Below are 21,621 nucleotides of genomic sequence, written 5' to 3' on the forward strand. Positions count from 1 at the left end.
GACACACACCTGACCTTTATGCCATAATAAAAGCACCTGAAACTATCAGCAGCTTTCTACATGGTGCCTGTCTTTGGCCAACATACATTTCTCACCCAGATTTGTGTGGAGGGCTGATGCATCAAATTAATCATTCTTAAATGTGCTTTTTCTCCAATGAGCTCAAGACGCTGCACACTGTTCTCACCTCCATGTTTCACGTTCACAACAACTCTGTAAGGTAGGCTAGGTTGAGATGGCGACTGGTCCAGTGAGCTTCATGGCTCCCCCAACCCTACTCTAACACTTAAACTACCACCACACCAGCTCACTGCTCTGTTCATGATATGAGCAGAGCATGTTCAGTGCAATCAACACAGGTGAAGAGAACTTGATGTCAATATGGTAAACTGTTCCCTGGTTTGCATGTCAGATTAAACCGTAGTTTAAAACAAATTATGGTTTAATGTGAAGGAACAGAAGGCTGCTCTATGCTGTGCAAAAAAATCCAACAGTGGTCCCTCCCTGGTCCTGCTGTGCTGCAGACAAAATAAGCCTGGGTGTGGCTTGCCCTGTCATATGAACTGGGGCTCATGGTTTGTTTCATTCCAAACAAACCATAAGTGGGAACCAAGTTATTAAGGGAAAACAAACCATGATGAGCCCATGTTTGAACGACACAAAAAGTCAGAGATTGGCTTGTTTCACATGTGGCACAACAGTAGCAGAGGCAGGGGAGAAGTACATGGGAACTTTTTAATAGCACAGAGCAGCACATTGCTCATCCATCCACACTGAGCCACAGTTTGTTTAAAATTATGATTTAGTGTGAAGACCTGGGCCTGTATGTCACAATTTACCTTCTGTTTTCTGGGATTGGCTGAACCTCCTGTTTAGCTCTGAAGTGCCAGAAGTATAGGAAGCTCTCGTGGAGAAATACCCTAACTTTCATACAGCATTTTCCACCTGCTAAGGACAGAACTACAGGTTACAATCAATTGTACCTATATCTTTTCACTAGAAAAAACTAAAGACTGCTTGTGAGTGTCTCCATTCTGCAGACACTGCATGTACATTCAACAGAAAGATGTATTAATATTGTTCAGCAAATAGCAAATAACAAAGCAGAAGTAAGGCAAATTTGAGACAGGCAAAGTAAACTTTGAGGCTGAGCATCTGATTGGCAAACAACTGCTGACATGAAAAACAAACTTGTATTCTTTATAGCAATGACAGTCATATCTTACCAAAATCTCATGAATATTCTAGAAAGCAATCAATACACAATTAAACCATGCAAACTATTATACACGCTGCTCTCTGCCTCTTTATGCCTGTTCCATGCTTGGTGATAACAAAACAGTAAACCTGAAATTTACCATGAGTGTTGGAGGAAGACAGGGCACAAGACAGAGCAAAATTTTCCGTACTGAGGAAAATTCCCATAACGGCAGTTATTTGGATGGACAAAGGAGCAAAGTTTGAACTCACATATTGGATCAATATTGAAAGTATGATGTAAATGAAGAAAAGCTTTGCCCATCAGAATTTCTCCACTAGTGTACTTCTCTTTTTATTTATTGCTCAGTACGGAATTAAGGTTGTATCAGGACTCTTCTTACAGCAGAATCCTATGTATATCTAATCAGAGGTCATTACCACTGAGTTCAATGGGGCTTGCTCCTAGGTAACTGTGTGCAAAATTGATGATATTGTTGCTCATTTTTTCTCCTCAGTTCCTCTGTTTAACAAACACTGTTCTTGTTTTGCTAGTCACATATATATATTATAGATGCCTCACTCACCCCTGCCCACTGAAAATCTTACTCAGCAAGTTCTCTAGCTGCTTCAGCAGGCATGATCCACGTATGCAGCTATATGTGCTTAAAAATCTGCTGTTTTTCAATGAAATCTCAGGCAGCTGAATTCAGTGTGGGCACACCCTGCAGTTTATCTGTGCTCCTGTTAAATTTCAGCATACAGACACAGCCCAGAATATGAGGCTGCCCCACATTCAAACTGTGCTTCTTCCACTGCACAGGATATAAGAATGTCCTTGGTTACATACTTCATGATATGAAAAAGACCCCCCTCGCCTCTTATGCTTAATACTTTGATCAATTCAAAGTGTTAGGTTAGCTTTCTTAAGAATAGAACTACTAAGAAACATATTTTTAACGAATTAGTGATATGCGTGAATGTGCAATTTTAGCGAGCGCTTTTGGAAACTGATAACAGGGTGACTTTGTGCTCCCATGCAGAACACTTAAGAAGAAAGGCTGAGACAAGAGGAGGCATATCTTTCCCAAATATAGTCTATTTTCATTGCACAATAGGAGCCCTCGGGTAGAGCTGTAATCAAGATTCACAATAGGTCTGCTAATCTGATTTCGAAAATGAGCTTTCATTGTGTTATCTCTGCACTGTGAACAAACAAAAATCAAGCCATGCTTAGCCTCAAAAAATGCCTACAGACAGTCTTGTTCTTGCTTCTATGCTCTTTTACGGCCTGGTGTCACTGTATATTTCAAGAAAATCCTTAGTGTAAGAGAAACAAGAATTATAAAACTATAGATAGGAAAAGCAGAGACGAACCATATGTGAGCCCATAAGCTGCTCTGCGTGCTCTGCTTCTAAACGAAGCTCAGCTTTCTGACCTTTTTGTTGTTTGTGTTTTCTTCCCTACAATACCAATTCAGGAATGACTGTTATCTTTGCTGAAGCCTGACAAGTTCAATGAAAGACTATCGCACCTATTGAATTACTCCCCTCCAGGCCCTTATCAAGCCAAAGTTACAATTATACCCAACCACAAGTCCAACTGGCTTCAAAGCAAATTTTCAGGAGAAATATCCCCCCCGCCCCAAATAAAGGGAAGCACAGAACAGGACCATATTAAAACTACATTTGTGATTTTCCAATCCAATATTATTGAATAGCTAAATGTGTGAACTTTGAGTTTACATCAGATGATACCCTTTCTCTGGTAATTAACCTGTGATGTTCCTTTACATATCCTAGTAATCACTTGACGCTACAGCCAAGGACAAGTAAGCAGATGTAAACTTTTGCGATAAATATGTAGAATAAAAGAAACAATGGAGACAAAATTAAACTCCCAACACAATCCTACACACGCTTGTTTGGAAGGAAGCCCCACTGTATTCAATGGGTCTTCCTCTCAAGTAAGTGTACATAGGGTTGCAAGTTTACAGTGCGATCCTAACTCCATCTATTCAGAAGTAAATCCTACTGTGTCCAAGTGGACTTATTTCCAGGTAAACATGCAATTACAGTTTTAATAATTTAATTTAGCACTTTTCTACAATTCAGATTGCTGACGTAAGACTTAAATTTGTATACAGAACTCCTAAATTGAACTTAGTATATGACACCCATTTATACCACCTGATATATGAATTAATATATATTGGAATGCTAATCAGCCTCCAATGCTGACTTTAAAAACATCATTCTCAACTGTTAAGTACTGCTATGCAACTACAATTCATTTAAATGAAGCACATATAGGAGTCTCAAGGAAACCCAAATACAATGAACAGACAGATCTGTGCAGTGGATTGTTCTGTCAAGTAAGAAAGCCGGGTTATAAATATCACCTGCTGTAATTCACATTTGCTGGGGTCTGAAGCAGTACCTATTGAGAAAGATAAGGAAAAGTGAAAGACAAATGGGCAGGGAACAAGCAAACAGTATGGCAGAATTTAGAGCGGATATAAATTCAGGGAAGGTCAGGACAGAGCAAGAAGCAGTTTTGGTAAGGAACAACCAGAGCACTCTGAAAAGGAGATAAGACAATCTTGCCAGCAATCTCTTCCTGCTTTCATTTACCAGGGGCTGCATAGAGACTTGATGCCAAATGGAGCAGAGAGCTCAGTCTTGCCTACCAAGACTGAGGGGTTCAGGAGCAATTCCTCATATGCCTGCACTGTTAGTGCTGTACTGAATTTGCCAGCCTTTACACTGGAATTCTGGGGCAAGCCGGTGGTAGCGAAAGATGTATATTTATTGCCGATAGAGGTTTATGTTTGTATTTTATACTTCTACCTTTTAAACAAATGTGTTCTTCTTAAATAAGGGGGGAACGTATGTCAACAATTGCTCGGAATTATAAATATTTAGCTGATCAAAACTTAGTGTGGAGAAGAAAACTGGAACATATGCTATTTTGACTTGGCAGGCAGTTCTTCCTTATGCTTCCTGCCCAAAACAATGTGGGCCAGAATCCATGGCAAAAGTGGACAAACCAGACGGGTGTGGGTGGGGAAAATGAAGATAGTACCGGTAATTTTTGTGGCAAATCGATAAAGTAAAATACCATAGTTAGTGGAGACTGGTTCATAAGGGCAAATGAGGTCCACCCTCCATCCTCAGTCTGCCCTCAGACAACCCCCATCTGCCTGTTTCCCTACTTACAAAACTAGAATTATTTGATTTCACATGTCATTAGGTAAAAGATAAGGGACCCCTGGATGGTTAAGTCCAGTCAAAGGCGACTGTGGGGTACGGCGCTCATCTTGCTTTCAGGCCGAGGGAACCGGCGTTTGTCCACAGACAGCTTTCCAGGTCATGTGGCCTGTATGACTAAACCACTTCTGGCGCAAAGGAACACCATGACGGAAGCCAGAGCGCACAGAAACGTCGTTTACATTCCCGCCACAGAGGTACCTATTTACCTACTTGCACTTGCATGCTTTCGAACTGCTAGGTTGGCAGGAGCTGGGGCAGAGCAAGGGAGCTCACTCCATCACAAGGATTCGAACCACCAACCTTCTGATCGGCAATCCCAAGAGGTTCAGTGGTTTAGACCACAGCGCCACGGGCACCCCTCTGTCATTGGCCATGGCTGAACCTGCTGTTGTTCTCCCTGCATTCTGCCCCACCCAATGGACAGCAGCCACCAACACTAGCACAGGTTTTGTATGAAACTATATTTCTCAGGCAATCATAAACTCGCTAACATTTCAGTGCTGTACGGTGGCAGGAAGTCCCACCAAAGTCAATAAAACTTATTTCTGTGTAGACATGCAGAGGGTTGTACAGTGGTACCTCAGGTTACAGACTCCGCTAACCCAGAAATAGTACCTCGGGTTAAGAACTTTGCTTCAGGATGAGAACAGAAATCGTGTTCCGGCCGCGTGGCGGCAGCAGGAGGCCAAGTTAGCCAAAGTGATGCTTCAGGTTAAGAACAGCTTCAGGTTAAGAATGGACCTCCGGAACGAATTAAGTACCTAACCCGAGGTACCACTGTGTTGTACATCATTCACAGTTTAATTTTGCCCAGAAACACCTTAACTGTTTTTGGTGTATCACTCTATCCCCTTCTTTATATTTACAGATAGCAGAGTAAATGGAACAAAGTTTTTTACCCATCTTTCATGAACAAACCCGTTCAATCCTTAACAGCGTTTCAACACAATCCACAATGCAACAAAGCTGTAATAAACTGACTTCTATGAAGTCAAATCCTTCTCAAACCTAAGTTTAACAAGCTGCAGACCTGGCACGGTTCTATTTTATAGCAGCAAATGTTTACGTTTTACCCAGCAAACTCGTGTCGGATAATTTTATAGAATTAAATATAAATAAGGAAAAGCATTCAACCAGGATGAAAGGGTTGACCTAGTGTATATTAGTGAAACCTATATAGATGAAGCAATGGGTCTTATGTTTGGCACAGGTAATGCCCATCAGGCCCTCAGTGCTGTATCTGCATATGGCTCCACAAAGGGCTCGCAAAAACCAAATGACTCAGGCTTGTAATCCACCTTCAGATTGAGAAATGGAGTCCTAATGTTAAAAAGAAATGCAATTTATATTCTTAATGCACTCCTTATGGATGATTTGACAGCAGAACCAATAACTATAATAATAATTTTTATATACTGCCCTTCAGTCAAAAATCACGGGAAGTTGACGATATAAATCTCCCCAACACATTTAAAAGGCCATAGATTGTTTAATTAGCTGAAGACTTGGTTGAAAAGAAACATTTCCACCTGCCGCCTAAATATATGTAATGAAGGCAGCAGGCGAGCACTTATTCAATCTTACATCTCAATCTTATCTCAGTTTTGAAGCTGTACAGCAGGGGGAAAATGAATATGATAAAGATCAGATTCATTCAACTAACTAGGAAGAGAGATTGGGGTGGGGTGGGAGGACAAAACAAAGCAGGTATTCTCCCTCTTCCTACTCCCTCCCCACAAAATAGATTAATTTTGGGATAACAAGAAAATCCTGGTAAAATTGAACATTTTAAAAAATACATTCCATTGATTCCAGCAGAAGATAATAAAGCATGCTAAATCACATAAACCTCTAGTTAAATGTGCTAAATTGTGGAGTTGCCAATGTGTTTTGGAATTCATATGGATTTCACACACTGCAGTTGCAAATGGCTAAGAAACCATTAATCACACACACACACACACACACACACACACACACACACACCTATCTATCCCAGAAGACAGGCTTAAAGTGCTGAGAAGTTCTGGTCCTCTAAGTTGCCTAGAAGAGAGACCACCTGAGAACAATATTTGCTTTATTTCCACATAAAGAGACCGTTTTTCAATATAAGTATTTCCAGAGCAGATAACATACTAAAATCACTGAGGGGAGGGGACACCTGAAAAGCATTTTGAGCAACCTGAATGGAGAGGGTGTGTGTGTGTGTGTGTACTGTAAATGCTGATGTATATATCAACAATACACCCAGAAGCGACTTTCCCTTCCAAAGGCTCATCAATGCTGCCCTACATTTTTTATCCTGCTGCTGTCATACTTGCATACTTAAGCAGGTTGACAGTGGCACCAAAATTCAGGCTTCACCTCATGATCATTTTCTTGTCTTCAAGCTACTTTGCTTACAACTGCTATAGAATACAGCTTAAGGGCATTTTTGTGCTACACTTTCTTAGACACAAGAAAGAATTCTTGAATTCTATTACTAGAAACCTTTATGTATCTTTGACCACACAGATTCAATGTTGGTAGCCAATGCTGAAACAGAAGATGCATTTTGTCTTTATTAAGTGAACTTGGTTCTGGAATCCAGAAGAATTGCACTATTCACCTGTGGGTTAATCCTAATGTAGTGAATGTCAATAATGATCCATCTTTGCAGTCTGTTATTAATTGGTGCATTACCTCAAAAAGATTGGGCAGCAACCTATGTCAAAAGAAGCTGAGGGGTTATATCCAACCATAATCTTATTGTGCAATTTATTCTGTTTGTATCAACTTTCATTGGTCTGTGGCTATAATAAAATATTCACTCATAACTAAATATACCTTCATGTAAATATACCAGCAAAGCTATTAAAATAAGGCTCAGTTCAGATGGTCCTCCAAACCACATGCAGACTGGGAACAGTAGCAGAAAGATTGGACTTATTTTCTTTCCCTGCGCATCAGGAAAGGAGATTAGAAGCTTCTATTTCTGCCATTTCATCCCAATGCTACAAACTTTCGTTTGCACAAACCATAGAGTGTCCTCAAACCAGGATTCCAAGCTAAAATACGTTTGATGCATTACTGTATTTTAACATTTTGTTGGAAACTGCCCAGAGTGGCTGGGGAAGCCCAGCCAGATGGGCGGGGTATAAATAATAAATTATTCTTATTATATTATTATTGCTGCTTTCTGGAAGTGGAAGCTTCTAATCTCCTCCATCATGCATTAAGGAAGCTGAGGAGGGATGGGACACATGAGCCCAAGGCTCATTGTTGCTTATTCCTGATTCTCCAGACCATATTTTACAGAATCATCTGACTGTAGCGGGACTCCCCCTCTTTTCATCCTAAATCAGCATGACAAATTGGCAGAGATTCTGGAGCTATAGTCTAGCAATATCTGACCAGCCACATGTTAGCCACCCCTGAGCTATACAATCTCCCCATCAAAATTAGCAGAACAGAAGTCTGTTGGCTAGTCAGTTTAAGAGATCATTTTGTCTGATATTTTAGTGACTTTGTAGAAAATGGTTTTTACAAACAAACAATTTAACATACCATATTATTCTGCAGTTGGCTTATGTGTTTCTCCTCCCAATTCACATTACTGAGATACATATTATTATTATTGCACTTTTATCTGCATGTTCCAATCAGCAGGGGGAAGGCCAGCAGTTAAGAGTTTCAACTATAATAAAGAACAAGCAGATAGGCAGAGAAATGTGCTTATGAAAACAAAATATTTGGCTACTTATTATGTAGATCCAGGCTGTAACCAACAAGAATAGCTTTAGACAAATTGCTGAGAACATTATCACATCAAGCCTCCCCCATTCAAACAACAACAACCTTGATCCCAAACTGATCTCTACCAACCCAGCTTCCTCCCGATTATCAACAACCTCTCCACTATAAACCTAAACACAGAATAGTGTTGCCTAAGGCTGCCACCATTGTTCTTTCTACATAATGATGCAGAAGTATTTTCCAGCTAGTTGCTTCTTGTCCATTTCATAGCCCATAATTTTCTTCACATGAGGTAGAGCATGAGCAAAGCCATATCAGCTATCTACAGAGGGGGGAAAATGATCATGATAATTTATTGCCAGCATTGGCTTGTAAATCTTCTAAAGCACTTTGGCAACTGCAGACCCATTCCCAGTCAAACTTGGAAAAGTCACCAATTCTGGAGATAATCCTTGCTCCATGGCATGCTCCCTTTGGAACCAATTGCTCCTGCTACAGCTGCTTCTGCTGCCGCAGTTGCTCCCAGCTTCTTCTGGAAACCTTATCATATTTCAGCAGAGAGAAGGGAAAGCAATAGCTTCTCTTCCAAGGGTTAGCGTTGTTGAGGTCCATGATAACAAATGTGTTACAGTGCCAAAAGACAGAAAATGTAAAAAGGCAGTCATAGCTGTGTAGGAATGTGCACTGTCTTTCCCATCTGCAACCATTATTGTTATTATATTATTAAATTTCTTTATGGCTAAATGGCAAACAGACCTCTAAGTAGTTTACAGACTATAAAAATCGAATGCACAAATTTATTACAACACAGAGTTTTAAAAATCCCATTAAAACATTTAAATATAAGCAGGAGAATCTATTGGGGGAGGGGTGTAGCTAGCCGAGGAGATAAATGGCAGCATAAGTATGCACAGTCGTACCTTGGAAGTCAAACGGAATTCATTTCGGAAGTCCATTTGACTTCCAAAACGTTCACAAACCGAAGTGTGTCTTCCGATTGGCTACAGGAAGCGCCTGCAGCCAATCAGAAGCTGCAGAAGCCCCATCGGACGTTTGGGTTCCAAAGAATGTTTGCAAACCAAAACACTCACTTCCAGGTTTGTGGCGTTCAGCAGCCAAAATGTTCAACTTGCAAGGCGTTCGGGATCCAAGGTACAACTGTATCTCCAATTAGCATGGGATAATTAACACTTCAAGTGGTTTCAAAAAGACAATTCAACGTCCCACAAATTACACCTTTGGGGAGTACATGGTCCAAAAAGCAAACTTACAAAACGGACATGGTATTCCAGGAACTCCTTCGGAAATCCCTACAATACTATTTTTAAAAGAATGATAGTACCAGACAACCCCCCCCCCCATGTTATGGGATGCCATGAAGGCAGTCCTAAGGGGCTACTGTATGCATGAGAAGGAAGAGATTATATGAGCAAAAATATCACCTAATCAGTAATGGAATTTTAAAAAACAGAAGTGGTACAACAGAAGTAATTAGATTATAATATTGTGGTTATAATTTGATTGATAGAAGGTAGGGTGCAGCAGCAGGAGAGAAACAATTACTCAATGGAAAGGGGTAGGTGGGAAGTCAACAAAGATAAAAGATGAAATTGTGTTTTGATTGTAGAGGTTTAAAATATTAGCCACTCTCTAAGGTGCTGCAAATGTAAAATTATTGAACCCCTTTCTTCCTATTGTTATTCTGCAGAGTACAGTACACATTTATGGTGTACACAAACAATGAGTAATAATTATATCAGTCTCACCCAAAAACAAATCAGCTGCAACCTGGTTGAGAGCTGAAGACTCATAGTCTGCCAGCAATCCCTGGATAACATGTACCAAAAAACGTTAAAACGAACTTTTTTAAAAAACCCCCAAAAACAAATGACTAAATAGAGAGACGACTCCTATAAGCAGCCTTCTACTCTTCTTGTGCCTTGATCTAAACAGCACACAGAATCATCACATAGGTTTCTCTATTCTGACTGAAATTGACAGTCCTGATCAATGGACTAAATGGATTGTGGGATAAGTCTCACAAGATTTACCAGAGCCTCTTAGATTCATCTCACCTGCACACTCTCGGAACTCTTCCATTACAACTCAAAACATCTTGTCTAGCATGATCTGTTGGAGAGTCAGCCAACAGCCACAGCAACTCTAGAAATTATCTGTTAAATCATGATAAAGAGGAGAAATGAAAAGTTTGCCCTGTGGGACTGCAACTGAATCTGGTATTAATGAACACTATTTCAATCTGCCCACAAGCATGTAGATTCCCTGTCTTAAGAACATGTAGTAAGATGGTATTCCTAAATATTAGCACCCTGGCACCAAAAGAAGTAGAATATGCAGGCTTGCTATCACATCCTCTTGAATTTGCGGCCCAACTAAGTTGAAACCTCTCGTCACTTACATATAGCTCACCCTACATTTTGATCACTTTTCTATTCTTGTGATATGCGTGGTTTTGATCACTTTTCTGTTCTTGTGATTACAAAAAAAGGAGAGGGGCTATCAAACAGGTGGCAGGTCATACGGCATATTTGCCAGGCTGCATTTTGTTTGGTGGGTCGCCATATTGTTTTGGGAGGAGAAACAGACCTGTTCATACTTGTCCTCTCAATGATCTATGTAAGAGTCTTACAGGTGGGTCAGCCCCATACTGCAGATGGGAAACTGAGCCTGAGAGATATTGACTTGCCATTTTGTGAGTTCATGGCGGAAGTGAGATGAAAGTTGAAATAAGAATAAATGCTGGGGTTCAAAGAATTGCAAAAACAACACATAGGAATAGCAGCACGCACCTTTGCACGGCACTGCAGGTATATGATGAAGGAAGTCTTTCATCTCCCACACAAAGATCAAAGAAATATCAGTAAAGTAGAGCAATATGGCGGGGAGGAGGGGTGCAAGACTCAATGGACAGAAAGTTAGCAATGTAAGAATGCTCTTCTTGCAGATCTAACAACTTAATGTGCTACACATCTTCCAAGCACACGTCTCCATTTCCCAGTGAACCCTTTAATGAAAATAAATAATAAAAGTGCAAATAAAACTCCAGGGCTGCTACTGCTTCTTTTAACGTATTTCATCAGATGAATGCTAAACAAGTCCATCAAACATTTCAAGGTACTTAGAAAACTTTGAAGCTAATATACACATAATCAGGTAGAAAGGAAGGCCTGTTATTGTGGTCTTGGCTAAGTATGGAAAGTTATTGCTTCAGCAAGTACAAAGATTTGTCAAACGATAAAAAAGAATGTTTGAATGTTTTGATTTTTTTAAAAACCCGCAATATTAGTAGCCCAAGAAAAACAACAAATCGTTAAGAAACACAAAGCATTTTTATACATTAACTGCAAATCTCAGTGATAAGAATCTGGATTTTCTTAACTACATCAATGATAAATATATGATTCTGCTCACTGTAAGCTCTAAGACGAACAAAGAAAGAATGACAGAAGTGGATGAGCCCAACCCCCAATCTGAAAGAAGCAAAATGCAAAAAAAACCAACAAAAAACAAAAAACAAAAAAACCCTTTTCTATAGCTGTCATCTGTACAGCAGATGGCTGGCAAATATTCCCAATATTCACAGTAATGCACTGTGCTAGTTTAGAAAGTTTGTCTTGTAGTTAGGAGTGATTTCCTTGCTTTTCATAGATGCATGAAAGTACAGGGCACCATGAAGGGCATTTAGTACAGCTTCCTGCTCTGAGACTCCCAATTTAAACATCCATAACAAATGCTGATTGGATGTGATATAAAACCCTCAAGTGGCTAACTGCCTTCTTCTCCCCTTTTTAACTGTTTCTACACCCAAATACTCCTAAAGACAGGTGGGAATGGTAGGAATTCAAAGGTCAACAAATGGCAAAGAAGGTAAAGGGTCAAAACCATTTGACCTTGGACTTCAATTAAGTATCATAGTGCAACACCTACAACTCCTATTCATTTTTCCTGTCAAATAAGTGAATGAGCTTTCTTAATTTCATCTTTAAGAAGTGCAATCATTATTTATTTTCTGCAAATTATAAAAAAGAGTGGGGGGGGGGACTATTTTGAAATACTGGCCAAGATAAAGGCTATGAATTGGCAAATAATTGCCTTCTGCTGTCGAGTTATCTTTGTATTCTTGTGTTGCTTAATACATACAGAGATGCTCCATCTAGTTTTCAGAAAAGGTTGGTAACCAGCTGTATTAAAGCAGCTGTAAGGAAGATTACTATCGCCTGCTGATTTCTCCTTTAAAAACACACACCAGATTAGTTCAGATTTCTTTCAGTGTAATGAACCTTGTAAGGATTGAGAACTGCATCAATTTCAAAGATAAAGCTGTGAGGTCATTCCAAAGGCTAAACAAACAGTACCATGGAACCTTTTGTGTTCATGCACTCATTATCCCAAGCAAGGGAATTAAAATGCAACCATCAATCATGGCAGCCAAGCAGTGACTTTAAAAGCCAGGCAAGATGTTCCATCAAACAAAGCATGGGTTGGTCAGGCAATGATGTATGCACAGCATCACAAAGAGCTTTCTGCAAAACTTTCATTATTATTATTATTATTATTTTATAAAGCTCTTTACAATATTATTTTAACAATGTGACCGATAAAAAACAGCTCATATGTATATAATATATACACACACAAGATAGAAAACAAACTTCTTCGAAATGTGCACTTTTAGCCAGTATGTCCAAGTATTCCTTCAGTAGCAGCTCTTTTCATCCACCCATGTATACCCAATACCCTTCATCTTTCAATTTGCAGTGATTGTCACTGCATTCTACAGCCAGGGCAGTTCCACACAATGTGGTATGGTTATGTCAGTTTGTGCGAGTTAACATGCAACCCAACTCAGTGAAGGAAGGAAATTAAGTCGACCTGTGAGAAGTCTGGCACGTGATGTCGCAGTTGTATTGTTGCTTCACAGCAACGTAGGAAGCTGCAGACTAGACTATTTGTCTATCCCACCCAGTACTGTCTACTCTGACTGGCAGAGTTCTCCAGGGTCTCGGACAGAAAAAAGGCTTCCCCTGTGTGTACCTGCTGTCTTTTTGTGCATTGCCTGCAGACCCTGCTACCTGAACCTTTCAAGCAGGGGTGTCAGGAACTGAAGCTTCTAGATGCAAAGCACATGCTCTCTACAACAGAGGTACAGTTTTGTCCATCAATTAACAAAGTACAACGCCATCACTCAACATCCTGAATTTTGGCACCCTGATTTTTATTTTAAAAGAACAGGAGAGTAACATGAACTTGTTTCGGCCACCCTCATTTTGAGGGGCAAGCGATGCACAAGATAAACACCTGTCTTTAATCACTCTTAAGGAGAGCGCTTGCCTCAAGTTAACGCACTGGAAATGGTGCCACATTCTTGCAGCCCCCACTCCTACACAAATACAAATTAATGTAGGCTTTGGCCACCCATCTTACTGAAACCTGAGGAATATCTCAGTATACCATATTGCAACAAAGGCATAGCGTTCCCCCAGGGCTAGTCCACAGAACTGCATATGGACTAGAGCAAAAGAAAAAGGAATATGGGAGAAAGGCAGTAAATTCTGAAAGGGTATGTGATGCAAATTCTGATAGCAATGCTATTTTGCTATATCACTGGCAGAGCAGCGTGCAGGCATGCCCTCTGTTATTTGAAAAAGGCCATTGGTAACTAATGCACGATTTGAACAAAGCATCCATAACTAGGCAACAGGTAAGTCGGATGAAGTGGCACAGATACAAGATAGAGCAAGGCTGCTATATATATCATAATTGCGCAGAAAAGAATTTTGTCAAGTGCAGCTTGTCTTGGTTCTGCAGCTCCGTATCGTAAGAAATGTAGGTCCTGCTTAAAAAGAAACAACCGCACACAAAATTCACCACGGCAGCCAAACAGTATCTTTATTCAGACCAAGAGGAGAGTTTACAGAGCTTCTTCAAGTGGCAACGGCAGCTCTTAAAAGTGACCAGAGCCAAAGTCTCCCAGTGCATCCACTTGCCCTTTTGCCTAGTGGTAAGGAATTTCGGGACATCATATTTCCCCTACGACCTAGACGCCACAGATGCCCTTGCCCCCTGTGTTGACAAAAACTCAGAGGAGCCAACTTCTAGGGGCCCAGGTCCCTTCGGCCCTCCAGTAAAATATCTGAGGGGGCCACCCACCCCGAAGTTCAAGGGTGCGCATGTGCCACATCATGTGATCAATTATGTGGGGCGGTGCTTACCTGCCCTGCCCCCCAATATTTTAGTCAAGTTGGCACCCCCAGCGCCTCTTGAAGTCATTCATCCCCAGATGTTCAAAGTTTAATAGGAGTGCTAGCTAACCAACATACTAGACCTGCTTTCCAGCTAAGCCAAAGGGGGCAGCCCAACATGTATAGTTGGTAGCAGTGCCATTGTTATGTTGTTGTTTCTATTAAGGACACATCAAAGTCCTGGACGAAAGGTGTGGAAACAAGGAGCTGTACATATAAAAGCCATAGCAGCCAACTCCTAGGGGCCGAGGTCCCTTTTTGCCCCCCCCCAATAAAATATTTGAGCCCCCCCCCAGTTGAAAGTCATTGCCATTCAAGTGGCTGTGTGTCTTGGGAACAATTATGCAGGGCAGGGATTACCTCCCCCCCTATATATATATTTTTTCAAGTTGGCCCCCATGGCTGTGTATATACTGTACAAGCACAAGTGAGCCACGTGTGAACAGGCAGCTTGTTGGCTGGCGCGGGCGGAGACCGAGGACCAAAAAAGGCGGGAAAAGGAAAGGCTTACCTTCAGCAGGGCGCTCCGGCTAGCGGCGGCCAGTTCCCTCAGGCTGGCGGCGGCGGAGGCTGCGGCTGCAGCGGCGGCACTGCTAGGGGAGCCTGGGGAGGCCGCTGTAGCAGCCGCCGCCACGGGGTTAGTGGCGGGAACAGGGTTGTTTCCTCCTGCTGCTGCAGCGGGGTTGCCCGCACAGGGAGCAGCCGCGTTGCCCGGGGCTGTGGGGCTCCCCGGGGCTCCGTTGCCGGCGGCGGCGGCTCGGGGTCTCTGCCGGATGCCGTCGAGCAAGCGGACGAGCAGGATATTGGCGGGCAGCTCGTCGACCCCGCAGCCCACCAGGATGCGGCACTCGGGGCAGCGCAGCTCGTGGCGGGAGCTGACGATGCTCTCGAGGCAGCGGCGGCAGAAAGTGTGCTGGCACGGCAGCACCTTGGCCGTCGTGTCCAGGCGCTCCAGGCACACGGAGCACTCCAGCAAGTCCAGCAGCGAAGACTCGTCCATGGCCCCTCCGCAGGCGGCGGCGGCGGCGGCTGGGGGCCCCTCGCCGTTACTGCCGCCGCCACCACCCCCGCCACCTCCTCCTCCAGCAGCGCGCCGCCTCCGCCTCTCCTCGGCAGCCCGCTTCTCGGCGGCGGCGGCGGCGGCGGCCTTGGAGGAGCACAGCCAGGACGCCCCTAGGAGCATGGAGACCAGCAGCGGAGGCCGCGCGACAGGCGGCAGCCACAACACATGGCAGCTGAGGAGGAGCAAGAAACGGGCCGGCGGCGAGCCCAAAGCCCAGCCCGCCGGGGGGGCTGTCAGAAGGACCAGAGGGCGGGGACTGGGAGACCTATTTTCTGACCCCTCTCCAAGCAGGCGGGTGGTAATAATAATAATAATTCCAGGGAGCCACGCGCTTCTCCCTCGCCGTCGTCGCCTCCGTCCCCTTCCGCGACGGGGGCTCCCTTCTCGGGGCGGGGCGGCTGGCGGCACCTGTTCCCTTCAGGGCTCCCGCCTCTCTCCCTTCCAGGCTGGGTCAGAAGCGGCCGGAGGAAGAGGCGCTTTCTGGGCGCTGCTGCTCAGGGCGAAGTGCTGACGCGCAAAGGCGCTCCTCCCGGGCTCCGGAGAAAAGCTGCTCTCTGCTTCTCCTCCTTCAAGGCTTGGTGCGCTGCCCCCGTCCCGCTGCCCCTTCTCGCCGTCTCCCTTGCCGCCGAGCTCGGCCTCCGTCGCTCTCCCATCATCGCAACCCGATGTCCCTGGCGGCGGCGGCGGCCTCCATCACTCCTCGCGGGCTCGCCTCTTGCCCAAATATCCCGAGTGACAGCAAAGGGAGGCGAGCAAGATCAGCCTCGGGGAGAAACGGAGGGAGGCACCCACCCGTGCGCGCGCGCGCGCCCCTTCTCCGGATCCTCTGCCAACTTCCAGCTCCTCTCGTTTCGCTGCGAGGACGAGGTTCGAGTTGGATCGCACTCCGTCGTGAGGATCAGAAGCAGCGGGCGCGTTCCCCGGCTGCTGCTCCGAGATCCGAGGGCTGCCTGCGCTGCATTGTTGAGAGATCCTGGCGCCTGCTGCTGCAGCTGGCCTGTTGGTAACACTCGCCAGCAGCAGCAGGGCAGCCGCCCAGTCCCCGCCCTCTCCTCCTCCTCCTCCTCCGATGGCCGGTGGTGCTATTATCCCCCAAGGGATGCTGCTGCTGCTGCTGCTAATCGAAGGAGGCTGTGAGCGGTGTGAATCAGCTAAGCGGCTCCTGGAGAAAAGTCTGCCGCTGCTGCTGCTGCGCAATGGGGTTCCGGCACCACCAGAAAGGTCTCTCGTCTAGGAAGACGCAGCGCCAACCAGCTACTGCTCTCTGCTGGGTCCCGCTCTCAAACGCCTTCAGCTCCCGCAGGAGGTTTCGGGAACCCGATCCGGAGGAAGTCCGGCAGATGCCAAGCTGTAAAATTCCAACTTCGTGCAGTAACTACAGTGCTGCGCCACTGCATCGTGTTCCCTCGGTCATCGTGATCCGGGGTGTGGGGAGGAGGAGGAGGCGCTTTCCCCCCGCTTCGAGCCCGATCTCAGGCCAAGCGTCAGAGCAACGGAAATACGTACCCCTGAAGCAATCTGAGAAGATGGGGAAGTTTGCAGAAGTTTGTTCAGATCGGACAAGGAAAACAGATTCCTTTCAGTGGGCCTCCCCCTGGTGGAGCTCTGCGTAAACACATTTGGTGTTGTTGCTGATGGAAAAGATTTCCCTTCTCTCCACCCCCTCTCGTTTCTTAGCGATCTGCCTGATACTGCTAACCATCCTTGCAGTATTATTTATTAAAAATTAATGCTGATTTCCACCTAATTAGCTGGCTTCAGCTAAACAGACTGTGGCGTTGCATATCCTTGCAATCTTCAGTGATATACACACAATCAAGTTAATGCAAAAGCACTGGCCTTGGCCTGCAAAGTAATTACGTTTGAGAAGTCCTGAAATCTGACTGAAATATTTCTGCAATGTATATAAAATAATAATAATCCAATACTGATTTATTCACTGAATACTGTAGTAACATTTAATGCCGCAGACTATATAAATACAGTCCGTGTTTATTTATTTCTTTTATTAAAAGATATTATAGCAGAGACATCACCTTGCCAACAAAGGTCCGTATAGTTAAAGCTATGGTTTTCCCAGTTGTGATGTATGGAAGTGAGAGCTGGACCATGAAGGCTGATCGCCAAAGAATTGATGCTTTTGAATTATGGTGCTGGAGGAGAAGATCAAACCTATCCATTTTGAAGGAAATCAGCCCTGAGTGCTCACTGGAAGGACAGATCCTGAAGCTGAGGCTCCAATACTTTGGCCACCTCATGAGAAGAGAAGACGCCCTGGAAAAGACCCTGATGTTGGGAAAGATGGAGGGCACAAGGTGAAGGGGACGACAGAAGACGAGATGGTTGGACATTGTTCTCGAAGCTACCAGCATGAGTTTGACCAAACTGCGGGAGGCAGTGGAAGACAGGAGTGCCTGGCGTGCTCTGATCCATGGGGTCACAAAGAGTCAGACACGACTAAACGAGTAAACAACAACAACATTATAGCCCCACTTTTAAATCCTTTTCTTGTTTAGCACACAAGTCCTTCTGCCAAGAAAAACAGAAGCAAAACACAGTTTGATGCATTTCAATATTCTCATATTTATTTTACATACTATTAACAAGAACCAGACTCGGAAATTAGTGGACCTGTCCGAGCAGTGTGTTTCATTCTAACACCACCCACACCATCTTGTCTGGAAAGGTTGAGGAAGGCTGGTGTGACCCAGTTTGTTATCACTGCCAGGAGTTCAGGGAAATCATGAAGACCTTTTCGTATGCGAAAAAATATAGAGGAAGCAGGGAAGGTGGATGAAGGAGACATGGAATAGACAGAGGACAGCCCTCTCTCGAAACCCATGATTTATTTAGTAGCAAAAATATTATTGGAATAAAGGATATTCCAAAACCACATTTTCAGGTCTTTATCGTCTTGCAAATCACTGCTTTATGTCATCCAATCTTCCTGTGCACAGAAAACATTTGGTGGTTTTTAGTCACCCTTCTACTCCTCCCTTGAGTAGCACTCTTAATAAATCATCCACTAACGACGTCTGCGTGCAATAATGGCCACACACAGTCGCATTGTCTGCTTGTCTCTCATTTAATATCGATAAGCCCCCTCCTTGGCATGCAGTGCAATGGTAATCACAGTAAGATATTGTTTCTGAGATGACAATTAAGTACAGAGCTGAAGGAACATGAAACTCTCTGCTCCTCAAACCACATTCGCTGGAGTAGATTTCACTGCCTTCAGGTATGGGATCCAGCTAGCACCAGGGCTGCTTCTCTTTTAACAGTCAGGTGATCCTTTGTTGCTGACTAGTGTTCAGCAATGTCCTTGCAGAAAGAGGCCAAACTATCCAATAAGATAAACTATAAATAATACTGATGTACAGAGAAATGTGAAATACAAGTATCAAGGACTTAGGTGCTATCTCAGTAAAACTGTCAATCTCAGGAACAAAAGCTCTGGAGAACATATAAGGATAATAATATGTGCTGTTTCCAAAAGGGGAGGGAGATTAGAGCACTAGAGATGAGTGTAACAAAATGTGAGAACTTGCATTTCAGTTCATTTCCCTCAAAGATGCAAATGTTAAAGGTTGTCAAAGTCACTAGACTCCCAGTTCTGTTGTTAATGAAGAGTCTCGTCCTATCCTATCATTGAGTCACGCTGACTGCAGAAGGGCAACGTTGTGACCTACGTTATACTAGCAGAATGAATACAAGATTGCATCATAGAGCAACATTCAACAGGGTTCACTGTTTGCTCAGACAGCTCTTCTCCCCTCCTACAATATCCCATGCCCCCCCCCCCCGATCTGCTGCAAAGCATTTTGGAAGCATAGATGCTTCAGCGAGGAGGAGAGGAACAGAAAGTTCTTTTGCACAGATAGGAGTCCTGATTATGTGACATTAGACGTCCTCTAGAGCAGATATATAGGATGCCATCATAGCCGATTACATAAACAGGGAAACAAGCATGTAAGGGGAAATGGTAGGGAAACAGCAAATGATTAATTAATTTAGCTAGCGTGCCATCTTCTCACAGGGCTAGGTAAAATTATGCCCACAAAAAGAGCTGTCGAAACCAAGTGCCACGCAGATCAATGCAGAGCTCGTGACAGTTGCCCTCAACTTTGTGCCGCCCAGGTATACTTGAGGTTAGGATCCCAACTAACGAATCACAGCAGAGCGTCTGGGTTGTCTAAACCCCAGGAAGGTAGCATAGCTCAAATGTGAATACTCACGACATGGAACTACATTACTCTGCCCCCGTATCTTTAGAACTATGGATGCACAAGAGCAGGGAGTGACTCTGGTGATGTGGGATTTTGGTGAAAGTGTGCCTTCCACAAACAACCAAGTCCCATAACAAAGTAGGAAGGGCAAGGAATAGCACTTGCTGTTCACCTTAGACGACTTCACAGTGGACATAAAATGGAAGCGTGTTACCTAGCAACTGGGCTAAAGATTGCCCTTCCCAATTGCTAAATGTAAAATGATGCTGCAATCTGAGTTTAAGACTGCCTTTCATGTCAAAGTTGTGACTAAGTGAATGTAAGAATTCTCAGAATTCAAAACTGTCCCAGCAATCACTGCACCAGGGACTAGTGAGTTATAACGTTATGAATGTGTTATAAAAAATGTTATAAAAATGTCACACCAGGGGGTGCTGTACAGCTGTCAATGGAAAATTGCTTTGAGAGCTATATAACTACTTTTTTTTTTAGTGCTTTAAAAAATCAGTGTAGATCCAGCCCAGATCTAATATCGAAGTAGGCATTTTGGAGATAAGTAATATACTGTGTTAGTGCTAATGATGAAATAGTCCTTTGTCAAGGATTGGTTAATACGATCTGCTCCATGGATTCTATTGCCAACCTTATGCTGGGGGGGGGGCAAGTGAACAAACATCTATTTGACCCACCAAGCCTTTAAGCCAAGAAAAAAACTTTACTGTGTTCAGTGAGCAGAATTCAGCAAACACTCCTTGGAACCCGGACTCCTCTCCCCACCTTTAAACCAAGTTATGGTACTGCTTCCCCTCCCCCGCTTTTTTTGCTCCACTACAAACTAATATGGAATGTTCTTTTAAAGTAAACATTCCCACTGCTTCTTTGTGCCAGCTCGTTAGCAATGAAAACTAACAACAAGAGAGGCATATCTGATCCTCTTCAATGTTGCAGATCTGAGCAAGGTTTTTCCTCTTGCATCCTGTGTTATTGCAGGTGCAAAGCAGTTTGTTCGGTAGCAGCAGTTTTCCGGAGCAGGGGTTATAATGGAAAACAAGAAATACATTTCACACCAAAGAGAAAACGAAGGGCATTTTCATCTTCAAAATGGACATTTTGCCTACTCTGATTCATTCACAGTACCCTTCCACTTTCTGTTAAGTTTCCCCCTCAAAGTAGAGACGGGTTGCATGATGTAATAAACAAGTTTTGCAGTTTTCCCGCACCCCAATTTAAGACCATATATCAGGGGTAGTCAACATGGTGCCCTCCACCCGGCATGGTAAATAATCAGGGATGATGGAAGTTGGAGTCCAACCATGTTGGCTGCTCCAGCCATAAACGTTTTAATGTGCAAGAAAAACATCCACCACACCACCAGTGTGGTGTAGTGGTCAAGAGCGGAAGACTCGTAATCTGGGGAACCGGGTTCGCGTCTCCGCTCCTCCACATGCAGCTGCTGGGTGACCTTGCGCTAGTCACACTTCTCTGAAGTCTCTCAGCCCCACTCACCTCACAGAGTGTTTGTTGTGGGGGAGGAAGGGAAAGGAGAATGGTAGCCGCTTTGAGATTCCTTCGGGTAGTGATAAAGCTGGATATCAAATCCAAACTCTTCTAAGTAAATGTGACAAGCTGTGTAGCAGCCCTGAAAACAGCAATATGCACCCATACGTGCTATAAGCATGCTGGTACAGTTCAAATTCACACAGAGTAGATGTGATTGTTCACGGGGGCCTTGGAAACAGTCGACACCTGCACCCCCAGTTCCCTTCAGGCGGAGAAGCCTTCAGGGACAAAGTAACGACTGTGTAACTAAGACTGTGGGAAATAAAATCCTTGCAAGGTCCTCTCCTCCCTGGCAAGGCTGATT

General features: G+C 43.8%; 1 protein-coding gene across 2 annotated transcripts in view; it reads right to left on the reverse strand.

Annotated features, from left to right (window-relative positions):
* The window catches only part of SH3RF3 (SH3 domain containing ring finger 3), a 196,160-nt gene extending 178,564 nt beyond the window's left edge, over window positions 1–17,596 (reverse strand). Inside the window, exon 1 of one of the 2 annotated variants that reach the window (XM_083610588.1) lies at window positions 14,980–17,596. In XM_083610588.1, the coding sequence (XP_083466714.1) occupies window positions 14,980–15,651 (672 nt within the window). In that variant the 5' untranslated portion in view covers window positions 15,652–17,596. The remainder of the gene's footprint in view (window positions 1–14,979) is intronic. The other variant, XM_083610587.1, reaches the window with a different exon arrangement.
* Window positions 17,597–21,621: the final 4,025 nt, after the last annotated feature.

The sequence above is a fragment of the Podarcis filfolensis genome, assembly GCF_964270895.1.
Source record: "Podarcis filfolensis genome assembly, chromosome: 4".
NCBI lineage: Eukaryota > Metazoa > Chordata > Lepidosauria > Squamata > Lacertidae > Podarcis > Podarcis filfolensis.